Below are 18,170 nucleotides of genomic sequence, written 5' to 3' on the forward strand. Positions count from 1 at the left end.
TGTGCTAGTGTTTAGTCTTACTGATAAGCTTTAAGATCTGTTAACAATGTGACTATCAGTATTTCATTTAATTGCCCAACATTGGATGTGGGATCAGACTTCACAAACCAATGTCAGATTTGTACATCTTACTGTATGGGAAGTCCACAAAAATGACAATGTTCCTAATATCAAAAGTTATTTTTCCTTCTCTGTCTCATCATCAAATTGCTAATGAGATGTCCTTTCAAAACAGAGGAGTTTTACTTAGGTTGCTCCAAAAGTAGTGCCTCCTATCTATTTCAGTGAACATTGTAACAGATACAAAAGCACAATAACACTATTTAATAGAGCAAATTGTCAGCTACAAAGCACTCTTTTTCATCTCAGTCCCCATTAGCTATGCATTTTTACTAGCAATGAAGAAGAGCCTGCATGCCACACTTCCAGAGGCCACAGCAGAGGTGGTCAGCTGTTGCCACTATGAAACGCACCACCCCCCCTCGCTGTGCTCACATACCCCATTACCAGAGTGTAACATAAGTGTTCAGATAAAGTAAAAGGATATCAGTGGGTGCCTTTTTCTCTGTATGGAGGAATTCAGTTCCACCTCTTTGCTTCCTACGCACTTTCATGTCAGATGCCATTTTATCAGACTGCCCCTCACATGGCAACAACATGTAATGGAATATTAGTGGGAAGGTTCAGCCTCTACTGCCATACCACCAACGACATCCACCTCTGATGCTGTAGGACAAAGTAATAAAATACAGTCAGAACAGCCCTTGTATAAAAATAAAGATATTTCTAAATTACAATCATGAAGTCTGTGGTATTGTTGAAAAGCACTGATCTTAGCTAGTGTAAGTGCCAGTCTCACAGGCAGTCAAGCAGCATGCATATTCTTATATGGGACAGGGTGTTAGGATGAGTTGTTCTGGCTTAAAAACAGCTAGATAACTGCCTATTAGAAACAGAAGGGCTGTTCTCTACATGAGAAGTATGTGAAGAAAGCATGATCTGGGGATCTCCTGCTTCTGTATTCTCTTGGGTGCTTTTTAGCACCATTCAGCACCAGACTGTCCTGGTGCTTGTGTCCTCAGTGTAGAAGAGTAAATTCATCTGATACTTATGACTTAATACGTGCTTAGTTGTGTCATCAGTAAATAGCTTTTTCTTTGTATCCCTGAATAGTTCCGTTTTTCCTTTCAAGATTGTAGAGACTTATTTTGTAATGAAGTCATGCTACTTAGCTATTTAAATGTAGTCTGACACCAGCAATATCCATTGTTGATTTAAGAACAAAACCCAAACCTACATTTAATCTCTTGTGTATATGTGTTTGCATAGAAATTCTGAATTTCAGTTATGATTCTTCTTAACTAAGGAAAAACAACAGGCAACATTTTCAATACTTTCTCAGGACCGTTTTGCTTACAAATGATCCATGTTGTTTTAAACAATGGTATTTGAAGGAAATTACACTCGTTATGGCCAGAGTTCAGGAAGGCATGAACAGTTGTGCAGAGATTTCCCAAGTCACTGAGTGGTTTTTGGACTATTATGCTGATAAAACGTTGTTTTCTCCACAGAGACTTTATAAATTGAACCAATAAACAAAATATTTCAAGCAGTGATGTTTTTTCATAAATACAAGGGGAAATAATTTTTTTTCCTTTCTACAATTCAGCAAGCTATAGTTTGTTGCTTTTTCAGGCAGCTAGTTGATTTTTCTTTGTCTTCCTACTGTTTCTGTTCTTTTAGGCATCTAATTTAACTCCTCTGATTTATGTTTAGCTCTAGGTAGCTTAATGTGCTAGGAGAGGGTTACTTTAAGTGATTATTGATTTCTGCTATAATTGTTCTGCATATTTAGCTCAAGATAGCCATCCTCGCAGGTGACTATTTCTATTTTTAAAGATGCAGTAAGCTGCTGTGAGAACTTAGTAATTTATTTCCTAAAACTTTTTGGTAAATGAGGCTGGATATTTCAGTGTTGTGCAAATCACAACACTGATGTACCTGGTTACTTGATCTGTATCTAGGTTTTCGTAGGCAAATCACTGAGCTGTAATTATTCTCAGCTATTGGTTCAATTACTGGTGGCTAGAGTGGAGATGAACAACGAACTGTTGTTTAGTTTTCATAAATGAAATACTGAAGTAATGGCATTTTTAAAAGCAGATTGCTAAAAAAGTGGAATTTGCTTTTCAGATTTGCTCTACGTTGGTTTACAAGATAGGCTTTGTATCAAGGACAAGATGTTGAAGTCTTACATGAAGAATGTTTATTATATTGCTTGATTAAATGCCCTAAGGAATAATGGTAGCTGTAAATTGCCTATTAATTTACAATTGAGAAATGATAATGTTATTTTATTAATTATGGACAAGTAATGAAAGGGAAAGTGCCTATAGAAGCAGCTATGTTTACGTTATCTAGGAGTTAATTACTTTATGCACTGCATTAGTAAAATGTTGTGCAACATTCTGTAGCTTTTCTTACATTCTTATCTGTTGCTCTCATGCTATTTCTAGTAGAGAAAGCATCTGTCCAAAATGACCATTTCATTCTTTATTTTGCCTTTTTAGGCTGATGAACAAGCTATGCTGGAGGATACACTGGTTGCACTGTTTGACTTGGAAAAAGTTACATTTTACTTCAGACAATCAGAGGCAGAACCACTAGTTGCAAGTGAGTAATTATAATTAATATCTGGGTGTTGCTGTTCAGAAATATTATCTGTATTTCTAATATATTTATCTGCTAGAACATTTCCTCCCACAGAAACTGTTGTATAACTTGGGGTTATAGACAATTAGCTCTCCTAGTAGTCCAAGAATTCCTGGAATGCAGCTAACATCAGTCCTGATGGAGAATCATTAAATGGTGATATCAGTAGTAACCAGGAGGGAGGAAGAATCTGTTTAATTGAAGTTTCCATTGGGAGTATGTGACCACATAAGGAAAGTCCCTGGAAAATAAAAAAAAATGTTTTTCAGGAGTTGTGTTTAAAAGAAGCTTGAAGGCCTTAATAAACAAATGCAACTAAGATAAGATGGAGAAGCATTAAAAGCATTTCATTTTAATATTATTCAGCTTCTCTGATAGACAAAGTAGATCTCAAAAGAAAGAGTTCCTTAAGAGACAGCAAATGCTGTCAGAGTAGCTTTAAATCTTACAAGAAACTTCCTCTGAGACTTGGTGATGGAGACAGTCAGAGACATGAACTCTTCCTTCCAGTACTCCCCCAACTAGTAAGAAGGAACTGCAGACTGCTTCACAGACTGCTGGTTTTATTATACTCTTCACTCATTTTCAGCCACTCCTTCATTCTTTTCACTAAGCTGAGATTTTTCTGTAGTGAGTTAAAAAAAAAAAAAAAAAAAAGAACACAACAAAACAACAAACTCCCCTGGGAAGGGAGGAAAGCATGTCTGCCTAACTTCAAACTTTTCTGAAACAATTCCATTGCTGGATTGAGACCACACATAAGAGAACTTCTGCAGTAAACAAAACCAGAAGAAAAAAAGTCCCCCAGAAAGCTAGTGAGAGGTTTCTGTGCTCTGAAAATTTCTGAAACACATGCATTCCCACAATTTGCAACTCTGGTATCCAGGTAGGAACTGGCTAATATAAGACCATTTTTACTTCTCTAAGTCAAGTAAGGGTCCTGCTCAGAGATTTTTTGGTGGTGGTTTTTTTTTTTTTTTTTTTTTTTTTTTTTGTTGTTGTTGTTGTTGTTGTTTTTCTAAACAAAGCCTTGCCAAGCTGGATGACGAGTTTTAAGAGGGCTTTCTGATGGAGAGTTAACCATAAACTGTTCACAGAGTCCTACTGAATTGTAGCGGTTGGAAGGTACCTCAAAAGATCTAGTCCAACCCTCTGCTGAAGCAGGTTCCCCACAATAGATCATGCAGGAAAGTATCCAGGTGGGTTTTTCACATCTCCAGAGAAGACTCTGCAACCACTGTGGGCATCCTATTGCAGTGTCTCTGTCACCCTGAAAGTAAAGAAGTTCTTCTTCTTGTTCAGATGGAATTTCCTGTGTTCCAGTTTGTGCCCATTGCTCCTTGTTGCTGCATTCCACTGAAGATAACATGACCCCATCCACTTGACACCCACCCATTAGATAGTAATAAGTGTTGATAAGATGCTATCCCAGTTGTCTCTTCTCCAAGCAAAACAGTCCCAGGTCTCTCAGTCTTTCCTCAGAAGGGACATGTTCCAGTCCCCTCATCAATTTTGTGGCCCTCCACTGGTCTCTTGGTAGAAGTTCCCTGTCCTTTGCAAATTGAGGAGCAAAGAACTGGACACAGTACTCCAGATGTGACCTCACCAGGGCAAAGTAGAGGGGTGGGATCACCTCCCTCAACCTGCTGGCTGTGTTCTTTTTAATGTACCCCAGGATTCTATTGGCCTTCTTGGCCACAAGAGCATGCTGCTGGCTTATAGCCAAGCTGTTGTCCAGCAGGATGCCCAAGTCCTTCTCTACAGAGTTCCTTTCCAGCAGATCAGCATCTGACATGTACTGATCATGCAGCTATTCCTTCCTGGGTGTAGAACTCTACACTTGGCACTGCTGAACCTCATAAGCTTCCTTTCCACCCATTGCTTACAGTTTTGTAACTTGCCGAGGCACACTCTATCCCTTCATCCAGGTCTTTGATGTATATGTTAAACAGGACAAGACATACAGGCCCCCGGTTAGACTCTATGCTGCTGATTGCAACCCTCTGAGCTCTTCCAGTCAGCCAATTCTCAATTCACTTCACTGACTGCTCATCTATCCTACACTTCATAAGCTTACCTATGAGGATATTATTGGAGACAGTTTAAAAACCTTGCTGAAGTCAAGGGAGATAACATCCACTGCTCTCCCTTTATCTATCCAGCCAGTCATAACATCATAGAGGGCTTCTAGATTGATCAAGCATGATTTTCCCCTTGGTGAATTGATGCTGAGTACTCCTGATAACCTTCTTTTTCTATGTCTTTTGACTGAAGTGTCTGTGCTAAAATAGAGAGGAACACAAAGTACATGTGCTCTAGGAGTGTAACAAACTATTTCCTTTTAGCTTTAGTGTTGCCACTACAATCATCTTTACTGTGGTTTCAGAAAAAAAGGAACTTTCAATGACAATTTTTTTTTTCAACTATGATTCTGTGTGATCAATAGAAGTGCATTTTATTACCAAAGATAGTGAAAAATATTCACTGTGTATGAAATATGGCTCAAGCTACTCAAACCATCCTTCTAGTGGTTTCAAACCGTGCACTGTATGTACACATTTCTTCAGATTTTCAGAGAATTCAACGTAGACTCATGCCATCTGAATTTGCGTAGTATTTTTGCTGCCATTGGCAGCAGGGCAAAGATGGATTTATGCTGTTTTTCTACTTTTGAAAATGGATGGGCCAAAAGTGACCGGAGCAGCATTAAATACGATGTAAAATACTGCATGTACTCATTTTGTTTGTAGTGATTTTGATCTAACCATGTGAACTTGGGGTGCATAAGTTTCTGGAAAAGGATGTGTGATTTTTTTTAACGAAGCACTAACACTGGCTGTATTTTCAGATGTCCCAATCACATACCAAGCGGAAGGAAGCCGGCAAACTCTGAAGGTTTACTTCTACCTTGATACTTACCATTTCGAACAGCTTCCTCAAAGACTGAAGAATGGAGGGGGATTTAAAATCCACCCAGTACTTTTTTCACAAGGTAACTTGTTTTATTTTTTTCTGATTCTTACAAATAATACTTAAGTCTCTTTAAACCCTACTTACTGTTACTTAAATCTGTAACTGTAAGGGCATAGTTCTTTTAATGTTTAAATGTGTTGTTTAATTTGTGCATTTATTGAAAGCTTAGAATTAAAATGTGAATTTAAGAACTGCTGAGATTTGTGATAAAAAATAAATGTATGGATATGCGTTTCTAATTTTATAACTGTAATATTATTCCAACACCAAAAATGAATGCTCTTTCATCAGTGTTGTTTTGTTCTTTGTGTAACTTGCTCTTAAGTGTTTTGCATTCCAAATATTATAGTAGGCTTTTCATATTACTTCATATATGAAGACTAAATTGTTATCCTCTGAGAATTCTCTCTCTTTAAAATGTTATGAAGACTTAAATAACCTTTTCAGGCTTTTGTATTTATGACACTGCAGACATTACTGAAATGATGAATGGAGGCACTGATGTTCATGCTGTTCATAAATTGCAGGCAGCCTGCATTAGCTGCAGTGTCATTACAGTCATCAGGAGCACGGAATTTGATTCAGTGAAATGGTAAATGCAAGGTGCTGATTGCTTTGAGCTGACAGTGCACTGTACCTTGAGAAAGGCTTCCAGGGTCTGTGTGAACAGGCAGAAGTCAGATACACAAATGAGGATTTCATGGAGGGCTTGGGTTCTGATGAGAAGAATGTAAAAGGAAATAGTGAACAATAAGATACGTAAAGAGATAGCAGAATTTACTGTACATATAAAACATGATTTTTCTTAAATAAGATCCCTGAAGTCTGATTTTTAAATAAACTAAAAAGGATACACTTCAGTGGATTTCTTTGAATAGATTGAGTTCAGTCATATGGGGAAAGGAGAACAATGAGCTTCTGACACATTTCAGTAGAGCAGACAAAAAACCACATGAAAGAGAATGGAAATTGTCTTCGTTCAGATGCAATCTTGGAAATACCTATTCATTTAGATTCAGCGAAGGGGGGCAAAGATTCAGTGTGCTGCAGAATTTATTTTGCAGAAAATTTTCCCTTTCCGTTTCAGAGGCCCCAAATATTTTTAATCTTTATATTAGTGTCTTTGTAATGAGCTGAAATGAAAGGGCAAAGATTCATTGAAATATCGCATCTCTTTATTAATTTTCAGTAAAAGTTTTCTCCTATCTTTATAATACCTAATTTCTTTAATTTCCAAGAGTTCTCCTTCAAAATAGTCTATTACACTCCAAGAATAAGAAGTCCTGGATAAGAAGTTATATAACAGTTTTTAAATAACTCTTTTTTTCCTCTCATTAATGAGTGTACTGAGATACTGTTTTTTACCTTTCTCCTGTGAGATTTGAATGAACTGCCATCAAACTAACTCAGTAGATCCCTGTCTTTAATTGAAATTTATTAGATAGGAATGTAGGAATCTTCTGTGAGTTCCCTTGTGAAGTTACTTCTTGCTTTCCAACCTTAAAACAGCTAAGCTATTTCCTGTCTGAAAATAGAGTGGTTTATAATGCTGAAAAACTGAACATTCGGAAAATCATGCTTATGCAATAGCTTTTCAAAGGAACAAGTCAGAACATATCAGTATTGTTTTATCTGTGTTGCATAGCTCCATTTCTAAATTTAGACATGTCTCTATATTTGCAGGATTAGGATTGTCAACTTTTTAAAATAGTTTTAGAACATTTATTGAGTCTTGATTATGTATCCTTCCTCTTGTTGTCCTCTTTATTGAGTTGATCAACAGCTTTCTTGTACCACGGGGACAAAAAATGAACACAGCTTCAAGATGCAATCTAATGAATGCTAAAGAAAGTAAGGATAAACATTTCTGTCAGTCTAGCAGTTATGCTTCTGTTAGCACCAAGGATGTAGTTGGCTTTCTTTTTTTTTGCCAGGGCTTATGTGGAGTTTGCAAACTAACGTGACACACAGATTCTTTTCAGCAGAGTTGTTCCCCAGGCTCCATCTTCCCAGGTGCAGGACTTGACATTTGACTTTTCAGCTTCACATTGTTCCTGCTGCCCAATTCCTCTAGCCTGTCTAGATCCCCCACTTGGTGGCCCTGTACATAAATGTATACGTTGATTTCTGCTGTTTGGTTGCAGCTGCAAAATTGGCAGGAAGCGTCACCTCCTCTGGGTCGGATTTTGAACAATGTAGATCTCTGTAGTAATCTTGTAATGAGCCTCTAGATGTAGACCATGTTCCAATAATACTCTTTAAGCTCCCCCTCATCCTCCCACTCCATTTATTTCCCATTAAGTTGTCTATATGTCCAGGTCATAATATCCTAATATCAACAGAAGAGTACCATGGAAGATATGTTTCAGTTTGTAAGGAAATCTGGCCTTACAAAAGAGCTTTTCAATATACTAGGTAAAAATATATTAAATTCTACAAATGAAGGAGGGAGCCAAAGCACACAGTATTGGATTCCCTGCTAGCAACCATGAGAATGACCCACACAGTGCCTGTAGAAACAGAACTGTGTGTGCCTCAGTCAGTCCTCACAGGTGACTGAGTTTCCTGGTGAGTGATATAACCAGGATAAAACCAACTTTATGCCAGTGAAACAAGAAGTACAGATAATCAGCTCTATGTTTGTAGTAACCTCATGTTAGAAATGGAGTTCTGTGGATATTTCCGTATGGGCTTTCTGGTGTGACCTAACACCAAATAAGAGACAAACCTAAATGTTGAAATTTAATATTTTTTGCACAGAAACAGACCTGTAAACTTTGAAAGCACCAAAGGGGAGTGCAATTTGCATATTCTTTCACACTGAATGAATTATTCATTAACTGGTCATATTAAGCAGTACAGTTACTGCTTAATACAGATTTAATATTCTGTGTACAGCTGAAGCTGTAAAGACTGCAGCATGTTTCCATCAGAACTCTGCTTTGCATGCATTTTTTGATAGGGTGATGAATTCCATTACTGTGTATGGATTACTAAAGTAGCAATGTTCTTAACTGTGAAATCTTTAATGCTCCTCCCTAAAAAGCCTGTTTTGCCAAGAGCCTATGTTTTATGTTATAAATAGGTTAATCTCTTAACAAGTTTTCATTAAGTAATGATCTTGATTTTTCTGGACCATATTTGCTTGAGATGTTTCAAACACTTGAACAATTAATGCAGCTTAGTCAAAGAAAAGGGTGAGCATTCTTGAGTATTTAAATTTAAGGATTGGTAGGTTATGGTTTTTTTTTTTCATTCATTTCCTTTTGTTTTGGGGGGGGGGTTTGCTTTTGGAAGTTATTGCTTTTAGAAGAATGTGCCAAAATGGGAAGGTTGTACTTATTTTTTCTTTCTTCTGATTTTTTTTTTTTTTTAATGATCATATGAGGATAGTGTCTTTTACTGGAAACCTTTATTTAGGTCCTGAATTCTTGTAGCAATATTTCACCTTGCTTTTGTAAAGTGAATACAGCAGAGATGAGTGAAGCATTTGAACATTGAGACATACGCAATACCTAAAAAGGAGATTGTATAACTTATATGACATTTTCAGAGATCCAAAGAAATTTGTTTTACTTGTTGCAGTAGAAGGCTTTCAGATTATCAGTGTAAATATCTACAGGTTCAAGAATTCCACATCTCCCCATATGAGGCTTCACACAAAGTTAGGTCTCCCTCTGTGAAAGTAGCTGGTACTTTTATCCGTTTCTTCTACCCCAGTTCATTTTACTGCTTTTCCAGTATATATCAGAAATTAAAAATATGGTTTTGCATTCAGGCTTAGGCATTCAGACTTCAATTAGAGCAACAAAAGTGTATTTTCTACAGGGACAGCAATATAATTTTTCTTGTAAATGAAATCTTAAAGAGAATTTGATGACATAAGAAACAGCTCAGCAATCCACAGGAGTCACAACTTCAAGGTTAGAAACTAATTCACTAGTCTGTGAACAAAGCTACAAAGGTGAATATTAAATATTTAATACTGATTTTTCTCTCATTCATTCTACTTTCTCTTTTTATAGCATTGGAGAGCATGGAAGGATATTATTACAGAGACAGTGTTTCAGTAGAAGAATTTCAAGCTCAGATTAATGCAGCATCACTAGAGAAAGTCAAGCAGTATAACCAGAAACTACGGTGGGTAATGATACCATGCAAGTTTTTACTTTTTGACCAGTTTCTATGACATATCTTTAAATTAAAGTGCATTGTGTGATAGTTGTTTTTGTTGCTTGATTGATCTAAGTCTCGTGATTCTGACTTTTCTTACTTCTGCACTGTTAAAATTACATTGAAATAGAAGTAGAATAATATTTTTTTCCTAAATTGTTTTTCCATGAAAATTACAGCTGTAGTTGCCTCAGGATTGTTTTACTAATGTAAATACAAAAGGAAATGTCTGCTTGATCACAAATGCTGATCTGCTGTATCAGTTGTTGAACTTTGTGGTCTGATTTTGCAGATCATATTTCTGTAGAGTATGACTTAAAAATAATGCTGTTTTCATCAAAGCAGAATGTATTTGTGTTTTTGTCCATTACTAATGGGCCCAAACTAATGGGAATAAAAACATTTCTGGTTATTTGCATCAGCTTCAGATATGGATAACAGAGCACATATGCATTGTAATATGATACAGATTATGTATTTTGGTAAATAGGAAGCTGCATGTTAAGACAGAATTTTTGGTGTACTAATCTATTAGTGCTGAATAGAATAATGAAGGTATGTACCAAGACCACTCTTGCAGCACAGTGTATCTGTGGAAAACACCTTTTAAGTATACCGTTTACATGAGTTGAAGAGGAAAAAGTGCAAAGGACTGCTGAAACATCACATCTTTTCACTTTTTAAATCCTTTACTTGGATGGAAACTACCATGTTAGGTAGCTTTCAAACAATAGAAAATAGGAGGTAGAAGAGAGATTAAGGACAGCTGAGAAAAGCAAAGAACAAGGTTGTTCAATCATCCCATGGGTATCTATATGGGGAGAAGCAGATAAGTGAAGGTCTCAATATTTTTCCAGCTATTTCACCTGTTGACCCACTCCTGTGGTTGGGACATTTTTTTCTTGTATCTTGAAATGAAAATGTATTTCTGAAATATTTTATCAAAGCAGTGCATTTTTTAAATTTGCTTTAATTTAAGTGGTATTACAGCAAAAGCAATTATAAATCCCCTTGTACTCTATGAATACTGTAGATCTCATTTCTTTGTTCCATCTGTGTCAGTACAAATGTGTCCTAATGGCAAGTGTAGTATTTATTTACTTATTCTGTTTTCCACGTTGTTTTTTATTTTTCCAAAGTCACTATTTGGAGGGAGAAAAAAAAATTTAATCCTTTGTATTTATTTAAGAAGTTGTATGTGACCATTCAGTTTTATAGGAAGCTTTGGTCATAGTGATATTTAATGCAAATTCTGCATTAAAGTATTTTCTATCAGTTGGTCAAGGCAATTTTTTTGTCATGTTCTTTTCTATGAATACATCTGATTTAGCCCCATAATAATCCTTAAAATAAGTTCTTACCAACTTTACATTCTAATGTTGCTTGGCCTTGCTTATCTCATGCATTCTAGTTAGGATCTTCATTCATGCTTTGGATCTAATGAGACGTAGCACTCTTACGGTGTTTTGATTCATGGATCTGATCAGTTGCTAATGATTAATGCCAGGTTTTGCAAGAAGCTACTGTCAAAAAGTTAACATTCAACAAAAATTACCAATGGTAGCTCTGTCCAATTTGAAGAACAGGAAAATTACATTTTTCTTTTTTTTTTTTTTTTTTTTCTCCCAGCCATTTCATGTCTGATGAGGACATTCAGTAATTGATCTCTGCATTTATTTTCTGTTGAACTTAAGCCATTTCTTAAATGAGGCACAAAGAGCTTCAGGAATTCACTAACATAATGTGAAGAGAAGAGGAAAAAGAGAAAAGCAGATGCTTTGTTCTTGTTCTGCTCTTTGCTAGGCAATGTAGGTGTTTGGACAGGAGAATCTAATAAACTAAGTACAGCAGCAAAAGCTATTAACATTTGGATAATTGCTCCAAAGGAAAACATAAAAGTGAAATTGAATAGTCCCTGGAAACATACACAAAAGCAATTACATTGTCTTAAACTCTTCATGTGGAAGAAATCCTCTGTGTAGCACCACCTAATCAGTAATAAAATGTCATTCAAGACACAACCAGTAAACCATCATTTTTCTGTACAAAAAGGAATACAATGCTACTCCTGGAATTACTATCTGATGATCACTTTGCAGTCTTTCCATTGCTACAGCAGCAGAAAGCAAAGCAGAGCAGCAGAACTTTTGAAGCAAATTCAGCCTCTCTTATTCCTGACACATTTGACTAATAGTGTTCTAATCTGAACCCAATGGAGCCATTTAAATTGTAGATAATCCCACTTACAAAGGAACTGTGATGAAATTGAGCAGGAAAATAAAATTTAAAAATGTTTGGTACCTCAGCTACTGCTTAATTTTCTGTAGTAAAGTTCTGTTAGAGAATGAACATACAGAATACTTTTGAGGAATGCAGTGTCTTTTGGGTGAAAAGACAGATACTGGCATGTGCCATACCGAATTCACTTGCAATTTATTTATATGACTGAATCAAGAGATATATTAGTAAATTTGTAGTGGTTTGTCAATCAAGTAAAATAAAAAATGGAATCCTTACTTATATTGCAGAATTCATTCATTCATTGCTAATGAACAATGATCAACTTCATCACAGTATCAGAAGTGATATAATCCATCCAGATCCTCCTCAACACCGATTTGAGCAGTCATGAAAACTTGTCTCTTTCATGGTCCTTGCTTTGCAGCCTTTGGAAATGCAACCTCAACTGCAGAGCACTAATGATAAGGTTATCATTGGTAGGATATCGTATGAAAGACAGTTGAAAACCAGTTACTTAATTTGATACTTATGTGGAATGGAGGGAACGTCCCTCCATCTTCCGTAATTGACTTTAACCCTACCTATCAGAATCTGATTGGTTATACAAGAGAACTTTCATTCTAAGACCAGCTAAGCATTTCTAGCTTTTCTGTAATTCCTGAGCCAAAATCCTTTGCCTCTGTGATGTGTAGGAAGTCCTTTATCTGAATAAATGTTATTTTAAAAACAGACTAGTTTATGAGATTTCTGGAGCTGCTGGAAAATCTTCCGCATCTGGCCCACAATTGTTCTTAATGATGCTGGAATTTTTTTTCACCGTCAGCCATCGTGCTTTTATTTCTGTAGTTCAATGCTTCTCTGACATGCATGAGGGAAAAAGCTGTACTGAAATTGTATTTGCAAGTTGTGCTGGTGCACTGTAATTTTAATCAAATGGTTTGCTAGTAGGAAACATGTAATGTAACCAAGTGAAAGCAATTAGGTTAGTAAAGATTTTTTAATATATTTATTACTATGTCTTTGATATCCCTATTGTTGTCATACAGGAGGACCAGTGCATCTTACCTTTACAGATACTAATGTTAAATAATAATATTCTACATTCTCCTACCTCCTTTCAGTTTTCTTATCTTTCTCTTTCACTACTTCTTGCTGTTCAAATAGCCTTGTTCCATATTGAATCAGTTGTTTTGCTTTTATAGATATGAGTCAGTTTTTCTTCAGCAAGGCATGGTGCTATTTGAATTCATGTCTGCAAGGAACAGTGATACAAATAGTGATAATTCATGAATGCAATATAATTACTTAAACTGTTGGATTGAGTTAAATCTTTTCTGGCACATCTTGAATCATACTTGATTGTAAAAAGAATGAGGGAAAACTTGATTTATCATTTTTGAAATGTTAATGTTTTAAGAGTTATTTAGTTAAAACACACTCTGTCTTATGAATATGATTTTTATATTTGCTAAAGGTTTATTTCCTGCATGATGTGATTCATTATAGTATTTATTAGTATACTGCGTAGAAATATATCATACGGTCATTACAAAAGCTTGGTTATGTTTGCAGGCCACTTAGAAGCTGGGAGAAACCCTGATCTACATGTCAGCTGAATGGCCATAACTCAAGCAATCCTTAGACTGAATGGTGACTTTTAAGATAAAACCTTTAGCTGAATATAAACACATTTTCCCTCAAAAGAATTAAGTTTTGCATTAGCTTCCTGCAGTAAGTGAGATTGTTTTAGAATGACCTCGATGACTATAGGAATGCTTGTGTTGATTTGTCAGAGGTTTAGGCTTGATGGCGTAGAATGGGCCTTCCAGTCCCTTCCAATCTACGATAATAAGGAAGCTTGCTTTTCCGGCCTTTATTTCTCCATGAATATTTGACATTTTGACATATATCAGGCAATTCTGATCATACTTTTTCCATCTATGAATTATATTTTTGGGAAGGAAATGGGCCCCTCCTTCAACATTCTGTTAAAATCTACTTTTTCACAGGTGCTCTTGGTTATCATCATAATCAAAAAAGTCCAGGATCATCTGTTTTTAAGAGCTTTTCTCTGGAGCACATGAATAATATGTCTCAAAAGTGGAAAAGATGTTGGGATACAGGGCATTCAGTGGGGTACGGGGCTACAACTATGTGAGATGTCTGCATTTGTTCCACTGCGTTCTCTTGACACCAAGAATAAACTCTCATGGAATTTAGGTGCCTATACTTGAATTCTGAAATTGTCTACACAGCTAATTCTTAGCTGATGAGAAATTAGTGCAATCATAGGCAGTTAGATTAATGAACGTCTTTAATGCCTCTTTAGCACCTGTCCTTGCATTTAGATATCTAAACACCTTTAAAATTTGGTTCCCAATAACATGGTGGTTTGAACTGGGAAGATTAAAAGGGGGGAACAAGGAAAGGAATAGATGAAGGTGAACTTAGGAGAGCTCTACTTCCAAGAGCGCTACTTCTTATATTTATTCCTGATATGTCTCTTTCTGCTGACATCCCTGACAACATGATGACCTAGTTATTTAGGCCAAAGATCATGCTGTGGGAAAGGTAGATGAGGATTGCTGTCCATTCTCACCAGTGGTGTGAGTGCTAATTATTACTGTGTAGTAATTAACTTGCCTATGCATCAACATAGAAGGCCTGAAGAAAATGTTCTTTGTGCCTACCATTCTGTGCAATTTGGAACTATTCTTTGAAGTGAGCTGGCACTAAAGGGAAAAGGCCTTTTTAAAATTATTTTTTTCTTTTCATTTCTCCTATGTTGCTGCTTTCTTTGATATCATTTTATGAGGTAAATTCAAGTCTGCTAGGCTAAGGAAGCAATTATAATCAGTGAATCTAATGACAAATGATTTAGCTAACTATCCTCATTACACTGAACATCTGATTACGTTGAATGCAATATTTGTCATTTTAAAGTGTTTAATTTACAATGTAACTTCAAACTGTTTCTAAAGCCTCCTGCATCTATCTGATGACATAAGAAGCCTTTATCGGAATATTGGCAAATTTAATTTAATCTTGCTGTAATTCGTGAGAATTTAATATAATTATTTTTTATTTTAAAAAAGAATTATGAAGAGAGAATTTCTGCCCTTAGAATTTATATGAGTGTGGAACAAAAATATGTCTATGTAATATAACATCTTTTTATTTACACAAACGTACATTCATACTCAGCAGCTTCTCAAGCTGCAGGCTCCTTGGCAGGCTGAGATTTTCCATACTGTGTATAACTTACACAAGGCAGAAAGTAGATGTGATAGCATTTATGACTTCAGGTTGATCTAAAATTCTCTAATGGTTACTTTGGTAGAAATGACACAACATAAAAGATCTATCTATTTAGAGAGAGTTAATTACTATGAAAGAAAGAATTTGTCTCTGGAACAAGAGTATGAGTCCTCAAGACCATGCCTGCATTATCACACAGACAAAATCATATATTAAGTCCCATAATTAATGCATTAAAAGCCATCTTAAAACTGACAGACTTCTTTCCCCACGGTTTCCAGTGGGAAAAAAGCCTTTCCAAATGAAATTGCTCATGAGATTAAGAAGCTTGTGCTGTTTGTTCTTGTCCCCCTCTTGTCCTGTGAATTTAGTCTTATTTTCCTTTCCTTCATGTCTAACTAGTCTTTGTTATTGCCATCAAATTCAGAACATAATAATCTGGGGAGACTTACAGGTTTTAGGTTGTAATTCTATGAAAACATTTTCTTTCCACTGAAGTGGAATATTTATGAACTAGGCAAAAGCTATTTTCCTATTTTTAATGCCAGGTATTTGATATATTGCATTGTGTTTAAAAATACAGCAACAAAACTCAACTGCAATGCTATACATACCAATTTATCAAGTAGTTTATATGCCTATAAAAATGGAAATCTGATGCCTTTTGGAATTTTAAGATGTGATTCCAAACGAAGTAGATACTTCTAGCTGAACTCTATATAATGCAAAATTGTTATGAAGGAGAGATTGAGAATTAAGCATTCACTCTGAAGGACATAACAAGGAAATAATTGCCAGATTTGTCTCCTGACAAACTTAATGAGAAACATTTTAGGTAGAACAGAAATTGGGATTCATTGCATCTAAAGTGAAGCAAGACCAGAGTGAATAGAGAGATACTGGATAAAGCAAATTAAATTGTCTAGCTGGTCTAAAAGATATCTCCAGCTGGCTCAGATTTAGATTTTTTTTTGTTTGTTTTTTTTCTTCTTCTCTCTTCCAGTTACGTACCCTGTGTGTGAGTATAAATTTCTTACACTCTTTATACTTTTGGCAAAGTGTGATCAAAATTTATTACAGAGAATGTTCAGAAATTGAAGATTATTCTTCTTAATACTAAAGAATAAAAACACCTCAAAATGACACCTGGATCATTCTGTTTTCTTAGTGCTTGGCAAATGCAGAGAAAGTGTGTCTGCAGTGATTAGAGATGAAGCTTTTTCTTTCACTTTTGGTCACTTGATATGAATTCAGTTCAAGCCTGTAGCTTGTACAGCTTGTAGATGTAGTAGAAATGCTTGCTACCCTATGACTGTTTGGCATGTTATCACCTTAACACAATATTCCATGTCTAGAATATCATAAATCAAAAAGCGAAATATACTTTGTGATAAAGAAGTGCGGAAGCTGTTAGTACCAGTGGGCTCAGTGTGGATTTGGCCGTTGGTATAACAGGAGAAGCAGTAAGGCACCTAGAAGTGGTGTTGGCTCAAGATCTTTCCTTTCAATTAATAGAACAGGATGATTTCAAGTGATCTGGGAAGTAAACAGAGATGACTGGAGGCTTAGCATACTGGGAACTAAGATCTCTTCTGGATCACTAGAAAAATAGAGGGTAAAATGCAACATCTGAAAAACAATCAGAGTTACATAGAGAAAAAGCCTTTTCTTATTTTATTTTTTCTATTTTCTGCCATCCAGAACTTTTTGTGCTCACACTTCCACAGTTCTGTTTGGTTACAGTTAGAATAAACACTGGCAAAGCTGGTGTGTCACTGTCCCTAGAGTTAGCCAGGAGGGACTTACACATGAAATACAAATTACCCAAGGTAAGTTCAGTACCACAGAGTGTTCAAATTTTCTTTTCTGTGCTTTGAGTTGCACAGTAGTGCTTGTAAATGATCAGAATATTACAATCTAAACTGCTTAAGAATTTAAAACTGTGAAATTGTCATGAAGGTGATTTCTTGTTATAATTAAACTTTTCTCTAATAATAATTCTGTACACAGGACTGTATCACTGTCATGGATGTTAGGGTTGAAATCTCCTTGATGTCCATAATCTTGTTTTATGATGAAATTACAGAGCTTCTGCACATTGTCGTTATTGCTGAAATACGTATTTTTTGAGGCATGTAAATGATGGAAGGTAGGAAGTCCTTGTGTGTTCTGACATCTGATTGCTCATATGTGCAGACTTCTTTCAACTATGCTGAAAGTATATGTACTTCAGGCTTCAGTGGGTAGTTATCTTAATGTATTCTGTCTATATAAAGACTATTCCTTTCTTGTGCACTTAATTAGAAATAGAATGTTACAGTTTCTTTCTTCTAGACTTGGAGCATGAATAGCAATATAGAAATACTGCTAGTAAAATGTACAGGAGTTGTTCTGTGTTGCAATAACTGTCAATTCAAATTGTGTCCAGTGTTGGACCTTTCTACAGCAGAACCCCCAATTAACCTTTATTTAATGCGATTTAATCCATTTAGCTTTCCACCGTGTCCAGTCAGAGAATGGATGGTCAACATCCAGTATAAGAATACAGACTTCCTAGAACAGCAATTTGAAAGCCTAGGAACTTGATTATGCATGTACATGCATGTACAGAGTGTCTCAGACAGACAAATGCCTGTCTCCTTTAAGCTTCAGTTTTCAGTGTTACATTTTTTCAGGTTTTTACATGTCTAAATCATTTTTTTAGGGTAACCTACAAAATCCTATCAGTTTTTCTACATCTAATGCACAAGTTATGGGAAAATTTATTTTATGATAGGTTTTTCTTTTTGAGCCCTAACCTATTTGTTACTTTA

General features: G+C 35.8%; 1 protein-coding gene across 2 annotated transcripts in view; it reads left to right on the forward strand.

The window, feature by feature from the left end:
• The window catches only part of PREX2 (phosphatidylinositol-3,4,5-trisphosphate dependent Rac exchange factor 2), a 216,166-nt gene that overhangs the window by 166,678 nt on the left and 31,318 nt on the right, over positions 1-18,170 (forward strand). For both annotated transcript variants that reach the window (XM_052704868.1, XM_052704867.1), the window contains exons 33-35: positions 2,571-2,673; positions 5,561-5,704; positions 9,711-9,825. In XM_052704868.1, the coding sequence (XP_052560828.1) occupies positions 2,571-2,673; positions 5,561-5,704; positions 9,711-9,825 (362 nt within the window). The remainder of the gene's footprint in view (positions 1-2,570; positions 2,674-5,560; positions 5,705-9,710; positions 9,826-18,170) is intronic.

This window comes from Tympanuchus pallidicinctus, unplaced genomic scaffold (genome assembly GCF_026119805.1).
Source record: "Tympanuchus pallidicinctus isolate F22 unplaced genomic scaffold, pur_lepc_1.0 scaffold5, whole genome shotgun sequence".
Lineage (NCBI taxonomy): Eukaryota > Metazoa > Chordata > Aves > Galliformes > Phasianidae > Tympanuchus > Tympanuchus pallidicinctus.